This window comes from Ruditapes philippinarum, unplaced genomic scaffold (assembly GCF_026571515.1).
Source record: "Ruditapes philippinarum isolate M1 unplaced genomic scaffold, ASM2657151v2 ctg6110_1_1_1_1, whole genome shotgun sequence".
NCBI classification, from domain to species: Eukaryota; Metazoa; Mollusca; class Bivalvia; order Venerida; family Veneridae; genus Ruditapes; species Ruditapes philippinarum.
In genome coordinates, this window is record NW_026861882.1 from 150,862 (window position 1) to 162,589 (window position 11,728).

The following is an 11,728-nucleotide window of genomic DNA, read 5'->3' on the forward strand; positions in this document are numbered from 1 at the left end:
ATGTTTACCCGGATGTAAAACATGCACGTCAGGAACCACGTGTACATCATGCAGGGAGGAATATAATAACGACAATGGTCGAAAAGATTGTAGTAATCGTTACTGTCCTGAAAATTGTAATTGTGATAATGGTCAGTGTATTTTGTGCAAGGATGGCTATCACGATACCAGTTTTAATTGTTCTAGCTTATGCCCAGGTAGATGTGTCACGTGTTCGTCGAATTCTAATTGTGGATCGTGTAAGGATGGGTATTATAAAGGTTACCAGTACCACTGCGGTATACCGTACCCCGGATATTGCTCGATATAATGAGGACTTTCATTATATTTCGCGACTTTAAACGGGGAACACAGGTAAGTTCAGCAACGATATTTAGTCATTTTGAATGTGTTTGATATAAATTTTATAGAAAAACAAATACTTCGACAATTTCTCTAGTCCACGAAAACCCATAAATGTTGAGAAATAGTTTTGAAATGTAATTAGGAGGTAAAATTCGTCTCTTTGCTCACGTGATAAATGAGCTCGGATCAGTCAAATTCGATGTTTTTGTGCCTATACTACCTTAAAAGAAAAACTTGAATCGAATGAAATGTGATAACGATGATAAATATAATGTTGTAAATGTTCAATTAGCAAACGAATCGCATATGACAGCGCATTTTGAGAATAAATACACATGTCAGTGTACCGAGTATTGCTTTGGAAATGCTGGCCGGTGTCACGAGTATTGCTTTTAGTGTAAGGAGTATTGGTTATTAATTTCGAGTAAATGCGAGAAGTAAACATAGAGAATTTACCACATTCAATCTTAAATATTTCTTATTGTGTATACTTATAGACACTATATGTGCAAAATATGCAGAGTTCGGAGGTACATTACTGGAAACATCTTCTAATAATTCATAGGGAGTGAGATTTTCATTCCTGCTCAAAACTCTTAAAGACTCAGACATCGAACAAAGTCAGCAATTTTCTGTGTTAACAAAGTAATCGTTGCTATAGGAGAATCAACCTTTTCAGAATTTATTTAACAAATAAAACAAAAGGGTTGAAAGGATTTGGATTCGGTATAATATATCAAAAAACACATGCATTGAGGGCAATATGCAAGTTTACGGACTGCTTGGTCAGACTGAGGAAGGTATATGCGCTGATGACCATATACCTTTCGAGGTCTAACCAACCAGTCCGTAAACTTGCATTTTGCCCTCAAGGCCATGTTTTATCTAAATCCTTTTATCCCTTTTGTTGTTATCATTTTTACTATAATTTGCTTTCAAATAATATTTTTATTTGTTCAGTGTGTAGAATATCTCAAACCCAAGTCGTTGTTTTATTATTTTCAAGCGATGCAGCTAAATAATCATGTTCTTCTTTTAATATTTCATTTTTGTTAATCAAATTAAATATTTAATATTACTAGGCAAAAAAAAACCCGTACTTTAAGAATTTCACAAACTGTTTAAATAACATTTATAATTAAATTAAAGACGAATCATGACTTTGGGTCAACATGTAATAAATTTATATGAAATATAGCAATAAATTCAGTAAAAAGAATCATTTAACAATGAAAATATTTTATTTTAATTTAATTTAATATGACGTCATCCAGTCCATATATGAATTATGGAATGGGTAGCCGGTCTGTATGCGGTTTATTAAATTTGTTACATCATAGACAATAAGTTATGACTGCCTAGCGGGTACTACAGTCTCAACCCGAATAACTGATTTTTGATAAGATTATGATACAGGACAGCAAATGCAAATGAAAAGTTATAATAAAGGACAAATGTTCCTTAAGCCGATACCGCCATATTTGGACGGCATTTACTAAGTATGCCGATATCTTTCTTCAGGCACACTTGCCCAGTAATAATTAATGTCATCTAAATATGCTTTTTTTACTTTTTACAGATGGATCTGCCTGATCACAGTTTCGATGTTGGCTGTGAAGACACAGAAGTCTTTCTAGCAACAAAATGCTTGGACCGAAACAAGAACGAAAACAACCTCCCAACTGTCTTTGAATGTGACATTTGTAGGTACACAACTTATAAGAAATACAATTTAGACAGGCATGTTAAAAGCGTCCACCAAACTGTATTTGGCCTGCCAAAAGATTCAAGTACACCTGAGCCTAAATCAAAAAAGAAGCACGTGTGTGACCAGTGTGGAAAAGAGTTTATATCAGCTTTTGGATTGAAATTACACACGAAAGATAAACATCTACACATCTATAAGCACAAATGCACTGTTTGTGACAAAGGCTTCAATCAAGCAATTCAGTTTAAGCATCACTGTGCGCAACATTTAGAATTTGCCATCTTAAAATGTGAGAAATGTGGAAAATCTCTAAAGGGCCACAGCTCATTAAAGAGACACCAGGTTCTTGCTTGTGAGAAGAGTCCGGGGCATAAAGGGGAAGTGTTCTCATGCGATGATTGCTTTAAAGAATTTGCAAGCAAAGACAGACTTAAAAGTCACCAAAAGGGAATGCATGGTCCAGAAAGATACGTTTGCGCACGTTGTGGGAAAAAATATAGATGGAGGTCCTGCTTGAAGAAACACCAACAGCTTTGTAAATAACTGAACCCATGAAAACACTTTCTTTAGTTCGTATTATATTGTTTAACAAATCTAAAAAAAAAATTGGAATGGAGGTTCGTGCCATGTTGAAATTATTTAGAAAGGCTTTTCGACCCCATCACGGATCTGTCACTAGGAAATCACATGATTACATCCAGTCACGTGACAGGGCCTTTCTTTCTACAGAAGGAACTTGACCGTGCTCGATCATCGTCTTTTAAAGATATCTTTACTCATATTTGAGCCGTGTCACGACAAAACCAACGTAATGCGTTTGCGACCAGCATGGATCCAGACCAGCCTGCGCATCCGCGCAGTCTGATCAGGATCCATGCTGTTCGCTAGCAGTTTCTTAACTTGTTATAGGGTCTGTAAGCGAACAGCATGAACCCTGATCAGACTGCGCGGATGCGCAGGCTGGTCTGGATCCATGCTGGTCGCAAACCCATTATGTTGGTTTTGTCATGACATGGCTCATTTTATTATTTTATTGATTATTTCAATTATTTTTACAAATGTGATCGTAAGTGTAATCTTTTATTTATTTATGTTCATAAAAAGCAAGAGAAGCATATTTTGCACATGTTCTAGTCAATATTTTTTCACATGTTCATCGCAAGTTGAATCTTTTATTTAAGTTATGCGAGTTTTATGTTCATAGAAAACAGGAGAAAACTCTTTGGTGCATTATTATACTGTACATAACTTTATCATGTTTAATATTTAACTTTTGCTTTTGTTCTAGTCAATTTATTTTCACATGCTCAACGGTAGTTGAATATTTTACTTTTTAAAATTCTGTTGGTTTCATGAAACCAAATGGATTTGTATATCTCCTGTAAATACTGGAAGTCTGTGTGTCTCTAACATACAACATTTTTTTAAATTCTCTGATATATTTCATATACACATATGTCTTGCTCTACTGGTGAAAATGGTGATAAATATTTCGAAGAATATAGCGAGCTGTTTAGTCACAAGTAAACCGGTCTCTTTGTCCACAATCTTGGTTCAGGTTTTGCCCGAGAGAATTTTTCTAAGAATTTACCATTGCTTTTATGGGGACCTCTAATGGCAAGAAGAATTATTTGATTTTTCTTCGTGTAATTCCTATTTTCTAAATTAAATGTTCTTGTATAGATTTTGAAGGCCTTTTTCAACATCATTTCATAGTTTTAGTGTCGAATGTTCTACACTAGTTTTTTACCACAAGGATACTTCAAATTAGAAAAACCCATAACTCAGAGTTGATTTTCGGTTCTGACAGTTTGCTAGAAATTAACCGAAAACTGTAAGTCTAATAATGAAAATATTGATATCAAACGTTCTACGTTCTTCTATATATGCAAGCCGTTTTTCTTATTCTAATTTTTATTATAACATATCGAATAGTCGAGGGCACTGTTCTTTATCTATATTGATTTTTTCGTATTCACGTGATTTGTGATAAATGATGGTACATGATATTGTCAAAGTAATGACTGAAATTGACTTTCATTCTTTTTTGTGTGATTTTTGTTTTGTTTTTGTTTTTTAAATTGTTGAAATAAAACTTTGGAAAACTAAACGCGATTGTGTTAATCGTTTTCAGCCAAATTGTTCTTCTATACGATGGAAATACATGTACATGTATAACATTTATTTATTTTCCGTAATTTTATCCGCCATGAAAATGACTAAATGTACTGAAAAAGTAAAATGTCTATCGCCATTTTCGTAACTGGTACTGGCCCTGTCTATGTCATATCGTTTACGTTTACCTTGATTTACATGTAAGTACATGTATAATACATTTTAGAAATCATTAGGCCTATCTAACAGACGAAAGATTGTGTATGTGCTAACTGATTTCTTTTAATTTAATTTAGAATAAAATATTTTAGTTCGTTTACTTACAGTGTATTTTGGTTCGTTTACTTATAGTTTAAGTGTTTATGGCAATATCTTTGCACAGATTCGGCGTTACTTTTACGTTATTTGCACATTCCTTCGTTACTGGATATACAAGGTGTAATTTGTGTACCATTAATAGCTAAAAGAAAACATTGGAAATTACTTGGCTTGTAATTTATTTAGACAATCTGGCATACATACTATAGAAGAAATATGTGATTTTCAACATTCAATAAGACGGGCAAAATGTTTTAGTTATCTTCCAGTAGTTCAGACACTTTAAGAACATGCATTTCAGGTGACGGCGCATGAAATGAAGAACGTTGTACACCACATACTGTGTATATACCGTGTCAATACCCATATTACATATATTTCACAAAATGCATTATAGCAGGGCATTTATTATTGTTGGTAACAAATGTCGCATATTAATATTATTTCCAACTTTAAATATCCATATCAATTCCCAAACGTTTATGTGGCAAGATCTTGCTCTCGTCGCATTTATGGTGCTGACGAACTCCGGACACTCCTCTGGCAGCTTCGTTTGGTCCTTTTATCTCTACCAGTCGTCGCCTCGCTTTACGTTTGCTCCTTGAAATAACATCGAAGGAATGGTCCCTGAGAGAAAAAAAGAAATAAATTGGTTGACATTCGTATAAAATGTAAAATTAGATTTAGACATCAAAATCTGAAAATGGCCAATACTGCAATTACGAAAATTCATCATTTTTGAATGTGTTGTTCTGTTATGCGGAAAGCTTGAAAATACGTAAGTACGATGACGGAACACAACGATAACGAAAACTTAACAATATTTGACAGTATGATGATGATAGTTCGATTTTTTATCGCAACTATATTGTCGTACTGTCTCGTAATTATAATCAAAATGTTCGTATTATCATTCCCGGTATTATCATCGCACTGTGCCGTGATTATCATCGCGTTGTCCCTTTATTATCATCGCATTGTATCATTATTATCATCGCACAATCCCGTTATCGTTATCAATTGCCGCGATATTTTACACTGTCTTGTTGTCATTATCACGCTATCGCGTACTTGCCTAAGCGCATAAAAAGATAAAATTAGTAGAAATAAAATGTCTAATTCAGAGTCTAATTATGAAAGTCTAGGTAAAGTCTGCTTTACAAACCAGTACACATTAACCACACTGTGGACAGAATTAACGAAATTATCATTTTACGATTCATTTCAACGATTAAATTTCAGCGATGATTGTTCTTTTCATCTCAATCAGAATAATACAAATTACTGAAATATCGATTACGCGAAAGTACGATACCGACAACGCAACAATATGAAAACGATAACGCGACAGTTTAATACCGATCATGTGAGAGTACGATACTGATAACGCTATAATAGAATAATGATAACGAGAAAGAACGATTCAAATAAAGCGACAGTGCGACAATGATACGGCGACAGAACGACAATGATAGTGGGACATTGTGATAATTTAAATGAAATAGAACGACACTGATAACTAGACAGTGCGATAGTGATTCCCCGATAAAACGATACTGATAATGCGAAAGTAAGATACCGGCCACGCTACAACATGATACCGATATCACAACAATACGATAACGCAACAGTGCTATTCCGATATCGCGACAGTACGATACTGATAACGTTATATTTCAATTCTGATAACGTAACAGTGCAATTGATATCGCGATTGTACGATAACGTAACAGTGCGATACCGATAACGTAATAATACAATACCGATAACGTAACAGTGCGATTTCGATAACATAACAGTTAGATAGTGATATTGCGGCATTATGGTAATGATAACACGACAAATCGCTACCGATATTGCGAAAGTACTTTTGTGATTTCGCGTTTTTATTATCATACCAATGAATATCGCGTTCAAGATTTATACATTCAAAGTTATGATCCTTGTGCGTGAAAGTCATTGCATGAGTTCAGACGAGTATGGGACCATGATACAATTTCAGCGTTTAGTATTTACATGTATAAACCTTACAAGAAAACAACAAAAAGAGAGAAGAAGCAAGCCTTCCAAAGACATCAAATTTCTTTCAAAAATCAGTCAGAGAATAAAAAGCTTAAAGGGGACAGAAAAGATTTACCTCATACATATTCGATCTACTAGACTTGGGTAAACGTACACCTCGTGCCCTCTGTCATCCACACCACTTTCATGTAATAATTCATTCAAAGGATATACCTTGGCTCGAGAGAGTGTCATGTGGAATGGTCGATCAGGTAAAAGTCTTACTTTAAGCAACTGACAAGCATGTTCTAATGCTGTAGGTATATCTTCTGATTTCATGACGCCACTGCCTTTTGGATCTAAGTCCTGAAATTGACCGAAAAGGTTTTCTGCTTCTAGACTTCCCAGGGCCCTTACGTTGTATCGCCCCGATTTAACGTATGGAAATAACTGAATGCGTCGTTCAATGTTCGTCAGAAACCCCTGAAACATTACCATTGGTATACCTCGCACGTGAGATCCATAAGGCGGAAATTTACAAAAATTGACATCCTCAAGGAGCCATCTTCTAAATTCCAGCCGTCGTCGGAACCTCTCATTAACACTGAGCCCAGGGTCATCTTCCGCCTGATAAAATTCCCGAACTAATTTACAAAAGTATGCTTCTTTTTGATAATGGCTGCTCATAGCATTTTGCACTTCTTCTGAGAATGTTGCACGCGCTATAGCGTCACTTTGTTTGTCTACCAAGTCCTCAACGTGTGGAATTTTCAGTTTTGTAGTGTTTGACTTTGCAACGTCGATCCAAGCCTGTTTATTGATACCTCTTTCGGGCAATCCATCTTTGCAAATCTTTATTCGACAGTTTGTAATAAGATGATGTACATCCAGAAAAGAAAAAATGTAAGATAATGTTTCAGAATTATACTCTGGTAGAGAAAACCACGACACTTTATTCGTACCAACTTCAGTAGCCGTGGTAAAAGGACCATTTGAGCGCCATTGTTTAATCTCATCTAACATTTCATGTTCGGCAACGACTGCGTTCAAAATTGACTTCGGCATTTGGTTTATTACTCGTTTGCACAGTATTGAAAGCTTCTGAGGATTGCGATGCCGCTTTTTCTTTGTGGTTCTTGACTGATCAACAGAACTTTGGCATAATACTGTTTGAATAAAGTCACTTAATTTAGTCTTATTCCAAGATTTGCAAAAACGCAAATTTACTTTTAACAAACTATTTTCAACTGAATTGAGACAAATAATCATTTCATTCTTTGTCATTTCTTCCTTTGTTTTGTCACTGTTTTCAAGAATGCTTTCAAAGTCTTCTACAGTTATAGTTTTCCATTTTGCTTTCGACTTTTCATTTATTCGAAGACTGTTCAACATTGTTGCTATGTCATTTTTATCTAAGATTGTATTGAGAAATTCTTCAGTTTTGTCATCTATTTCCATTTGCTCTATCCTATCAGATATATCATCACTCGTACTCAGCTGTGACATTTCGTCGCTTTCATTCAATTCACTTATGAATGTTTCTGCCAAATTTAAAGTATTCCGATTGAACCGGTGTGTTGGGTTTGTCTGATTTAAATTACTAGTTCCGTTTACTTCTTGCAACAATTCCATGTCTTCCTCTTCTAAAGTCTCTAAAGCTTTACTTGGGACCATTGACAATATTTCGGGTTCAATATTTTCCTGGGCTTCTTTGTTTGTATCTTTTCCTTTCCTGTCTTTCTTTTTGGTGCCATTTTCTTGCAAGTGTTTTATTTGCACTGATGGTTGGAAAATCTTTACGTTATGCTTCAAGTACACTTGTACCGCGTTTCTTTCATTATCATAGCTGAAGTTTATCTTATTTTCCAAATCACCAACTTCATCTGATTTCACAACTGCCGTTGCAAAAATTGATTTAATCATTTCAGATTTTCGTCTTCCTTTTACCTGATTATACACATGCTTTTGAAGTTCTATGAGGGTTAAAGGTGTACCATCCTTCGATCTGTTTGCAAGAACAGCCCATTGTCCATCATACGACACAACTGGTGTGTATAGTCCTCTAATGTATAACTCGTATAAAACTTTTTCGATCATGCTTCTCATGATTGTGGCTTTCATGCTATACCCTTTGAATGCATACGCAATTGGAAACGAACTTGGTATTTCAGGCTTATGAATTCTATCGAGATCCGCTAGCACGAACACAAGTACCTCACTTGCTTTTCTAGAACACAGCTCATCGCTTGCTTTAACTGCATCCTTTCCGCGAATTAAAGCTTTCTGAACTTCTGACATCATCAAGACTTCATCAATATAGCTGTCAGTCCTGTGATATATCATTCCTATAAGCTCATCTGGATGAACACATGGTATTGCAGTTTTAGATTTCACCTCAGCAATTAATCTGACGTTTGATTTGCGGAAATTTTCAATGTTTTCTTTCAACATTGGCAGGTTCTTACTTAAATTCTTAGGGGTATTTTTAGCGTCAAGACTATTAACTTCGGCAAAAATGTTATTCCAAAGTGTCCTGTCGAAATCAACGATGTGAACAGCAGTGGATTCATGACTGTATGATACAAAATATAGCTGTTCTACGTTTAGACAGCTCATTTCACTGAGTACCTGTGGTACATAGTAATGTGGTAAATCGTACTGAATTTGAGTGGTGTATAGTTTCCCAGGAATTGGACATTTGATTTCCACTCCTGCAATTATTCTTGACTCACTCCTTATACTACCATCAGGACTTATCACAAGGCATGGCTTTCCATTGTATTCAAGTATGTAACACCCTTCTTCATGAAACAAAGCACCCGGTTCGAATGCCGGTAGAAAAGTTGACACCATCGTAGCAACAGCATTTAATTCATTCTTAGACCCGTAGTCGAATTTCCTTTGTAAATCTTCAGACACTGGCTCTGCTTCCTTCCTTCCAGACTTAGCATCGATGTGTAACCTTTGTTGCTTCAGACCATCTAAACCTATCGCTTTATTTATGGTACTTCCAGTGACTAGACACGATTTACGGAGTTTATGCCATGCCTCAGATCGTTGCTTAATAAGTGGGGTATCGATGGTTTGATCACTTCCACCACCTAGGCAAACATAATTCGCTTGTTTTGCAAGTTCGACATTTTTTTCCGATTTGTATGTATTTTCTTTAATTAAAGCTGCTGCAGCTGCATATTTGCAAAGCTTGTCATTTATGTTTAACATGTCCTCGATGCAATTTTCAATCTGGTACACACTTGTTCGCAGACTACTTATAACTATTGCAAACTTACTTGATCTCCAATCACCTTCAATTTGGTCCTGTAATTTTGACAGAGCGATATTTTTATTCACTTTTAACCGCCTCAAGTCTTTGATTCTATTACTAAGTATCTGTACAGATCTCAAGCAGCTCTCGCTAACATTGCAGGTGGCCTCACTTACATATAAATTACCTGTTTCTATCTGTCTTTCTATTTGCCTTACATATGCATTATATATATTAATTTCGCTTTCTGTCCGCTCCCTCTTCTCTTGCAATGTTGGTGAATCTTCAAGTCCCCATAAATCTACCTCACCTACTGAACATGGATTGATCTTTTTTCCATCGACACAAATCTTATATGTTAATAACTGTTCTGGGTCGCTTTTAGATATATCATCGATCATGTCTGTTATGATTCCAGGAGTGTCAGTAGAGACCATTTTGATATCTTCCTGAAGAAGTTTTCGATGCGGAACAATGAAATTAACTTTTGAATCTTTTGATTGAAGATTACCAGAAGAACTGTCTGATTGAAGCACTTGACCAAGATTTTTTGGTCCACCCATAAATCGCAGGAAACGTCCATGAAACAATTTATAGCCTGTTCTCCAGAACATTTTACATTCGTTACTGTATCGCATTTTTGAAGTTGTATTGTCTAATGTAAACCACCTAACAACGTCTAAAAATAATAAAAATGCTATATTGCTCAATGGAAACTTTCTCTCACTAATCAACCGGTTGAAGCTCATGAAATCTTCATATCTATCGCATTCCTTTAAATTTTGAATTACGTCTGGTAAGATGCTAACAAGTTCCTCGTAATCGGAATCTTCGTCAATACATTCATCAATATTTTTATTTTCAAGCAGCTCAAAATAGCGATTATCAACTGTCGAATCTTGTCTTATCACTTTTTTCATTGGACTTTCCTTAGGAATTACACCTCTTCTTGAGACATGAATTGAAAGATGTTTATCATCAATGTTGATTGTCCTACCTTGTTCTCGACAAAGATCAGGCGTTATTTTATACGCACACACTTTAAACCCATCTTCATTTACCCGCTTAAACTTTATTTCATCCATGTTGTGGTTTTCAATTAAGTGGCAAATTACTTCGCTGTACTTGTTCGTAGAAAGGGAACAGTAATAACAATGGAACTGCATTGTTGAATCTGAAATATTTTAATAAATATCATTAACAGTACATTGTCAGGAGAACAAAATGGCAAAATCGATAAATAGACGTTAAAAATAGACAAAAATATCTATTTTTCATTCTAATTTAAACATTCTGTTTTGCAATACTCTGTACACTAAAGTTGAGCTAATGTGCAATACCCTGTACACTAAAAATCAATACTCGGTACACTTTTTTGTATCTTTTCTGGCCTGTATCATTTTTAACTTTCATACCTTTTTTCTGAAATTTGGACTAAACATACTTGGATTATGAATAAAAAAATTGCTCGATTCAAAATTTTTTTATCTTTGTAAAATAATCATTTCTGATGATTCTAAAGTATCGTGGTCAATATTTTCTAGTGAGCAGCCGATCTTTTAGGGGTTGTTTAATCAATTTGACAAATACCTGGTTTACTTTGATGTCTTTTAGAACTACAAAAAATACCTCTAGAAAATTAAAACCCGGTAAGATAAATGAAATAGCCATTAGTTTGGATAATATCGTCGCTGAACTTACCTTCGTTCCCTGTTCAGAGTCGCGAAATAAGATGAAAGTCCTCATAATATTGAGCAATATCCGGGGTACGGTATACCGCAGTGAGTACGACAGCAATAACCTCACTTTGTTGAACGACTGTACGTTCAAATGTCGAGACACCTGTGTACGCTGTTCGTCCTTTAACACTTGCTCACTTTGTAAAAGTGGTCTTTACGGATCAATCTGTGAGAACAGTTGTTCAGGTGGTTGTATGTCAAACATTTGTGATATATTTACTGGAAACTGTGCATGTT

General features: G+C 35.2%; 2 protein-coding genes across 2 annotated transcripts; one reads left to right on the top strand and one right to left on the bottom strand.

Moving 5' to 3' along the window:
* Positions 1-309: 309 nt before the first annotated feature.
* LOC132717232 (zinc finger protein 221-like) lies at positions 310-2,596 on the top strand. The gene is made up of 2 exons (XM_060700664.1): positions 310-354; positions 1,925-2,596. Exons 1-2 carry the CDS (start codon positions 310-312, stop codon positions 2,594-2,596), a joined length of 717 nt encoding a protein of 238 aa, XP_060556647.1.
* A 2,064-nt stretch (positions 2,597-4,660) lies between these two features.
* LOC132717236 (uncharacterized) lies at positions 4,661-11,471 on the bottom strand. Its single transcript, XM_060700667.1, has 2 exons — positions 6,624-11,471; positions 4,661-5,113 (listed from the first exon to the last, which is right to left on the bottom strand). Exons 1-2 carry the CDS (start codon positions 10,916-10,918, stop codon positions 4,939-4,941), a joined length of 4,470 nt encoding a protein of 1,489 aa, XP_060556650.1. The 5' UTR covers positions 10,919-11,471; the 3' UTR covers positions 4,661-4,938.
* Between the last annotated feature and the right edge of the window lie 257 nt (positions 11,472-11,728).

What these genes read in the sequence shown, in the direction of transcription:
- LOC132717232 (XM_060700664.1), top strand. Translation starts at nt 310, where the DNA reads ATGAGGACTTTCATTATATTTCGCGACTTTAAACGGGGAACACAG. An exon ending in ACTTTAAACGGGGAACACAG is followed by an intron (nt 355 to 1,924) that starts GTAAGTTCAGCA and finishes TACTTTTTACAG; the next exon opens with ATGGATCTGCCTGATCACAG.
- LOC132717236 (XM_060700667.1), bottom strand. Translation starts at nt 10,918, where the DNA reads ATGCAGTTCCATTGTTATTACTGTTCCCTTTCTACGAACAAGTACAGC. An exon ending in GTAGATCGAATATGTATGAG is followed by an intron (nt 5,114 to 6,623) that starts GTAAATCTTTTC and finishes TTTTTCTCTCAG; the next exon opens with GGACCATTCCTTCGATGTTA.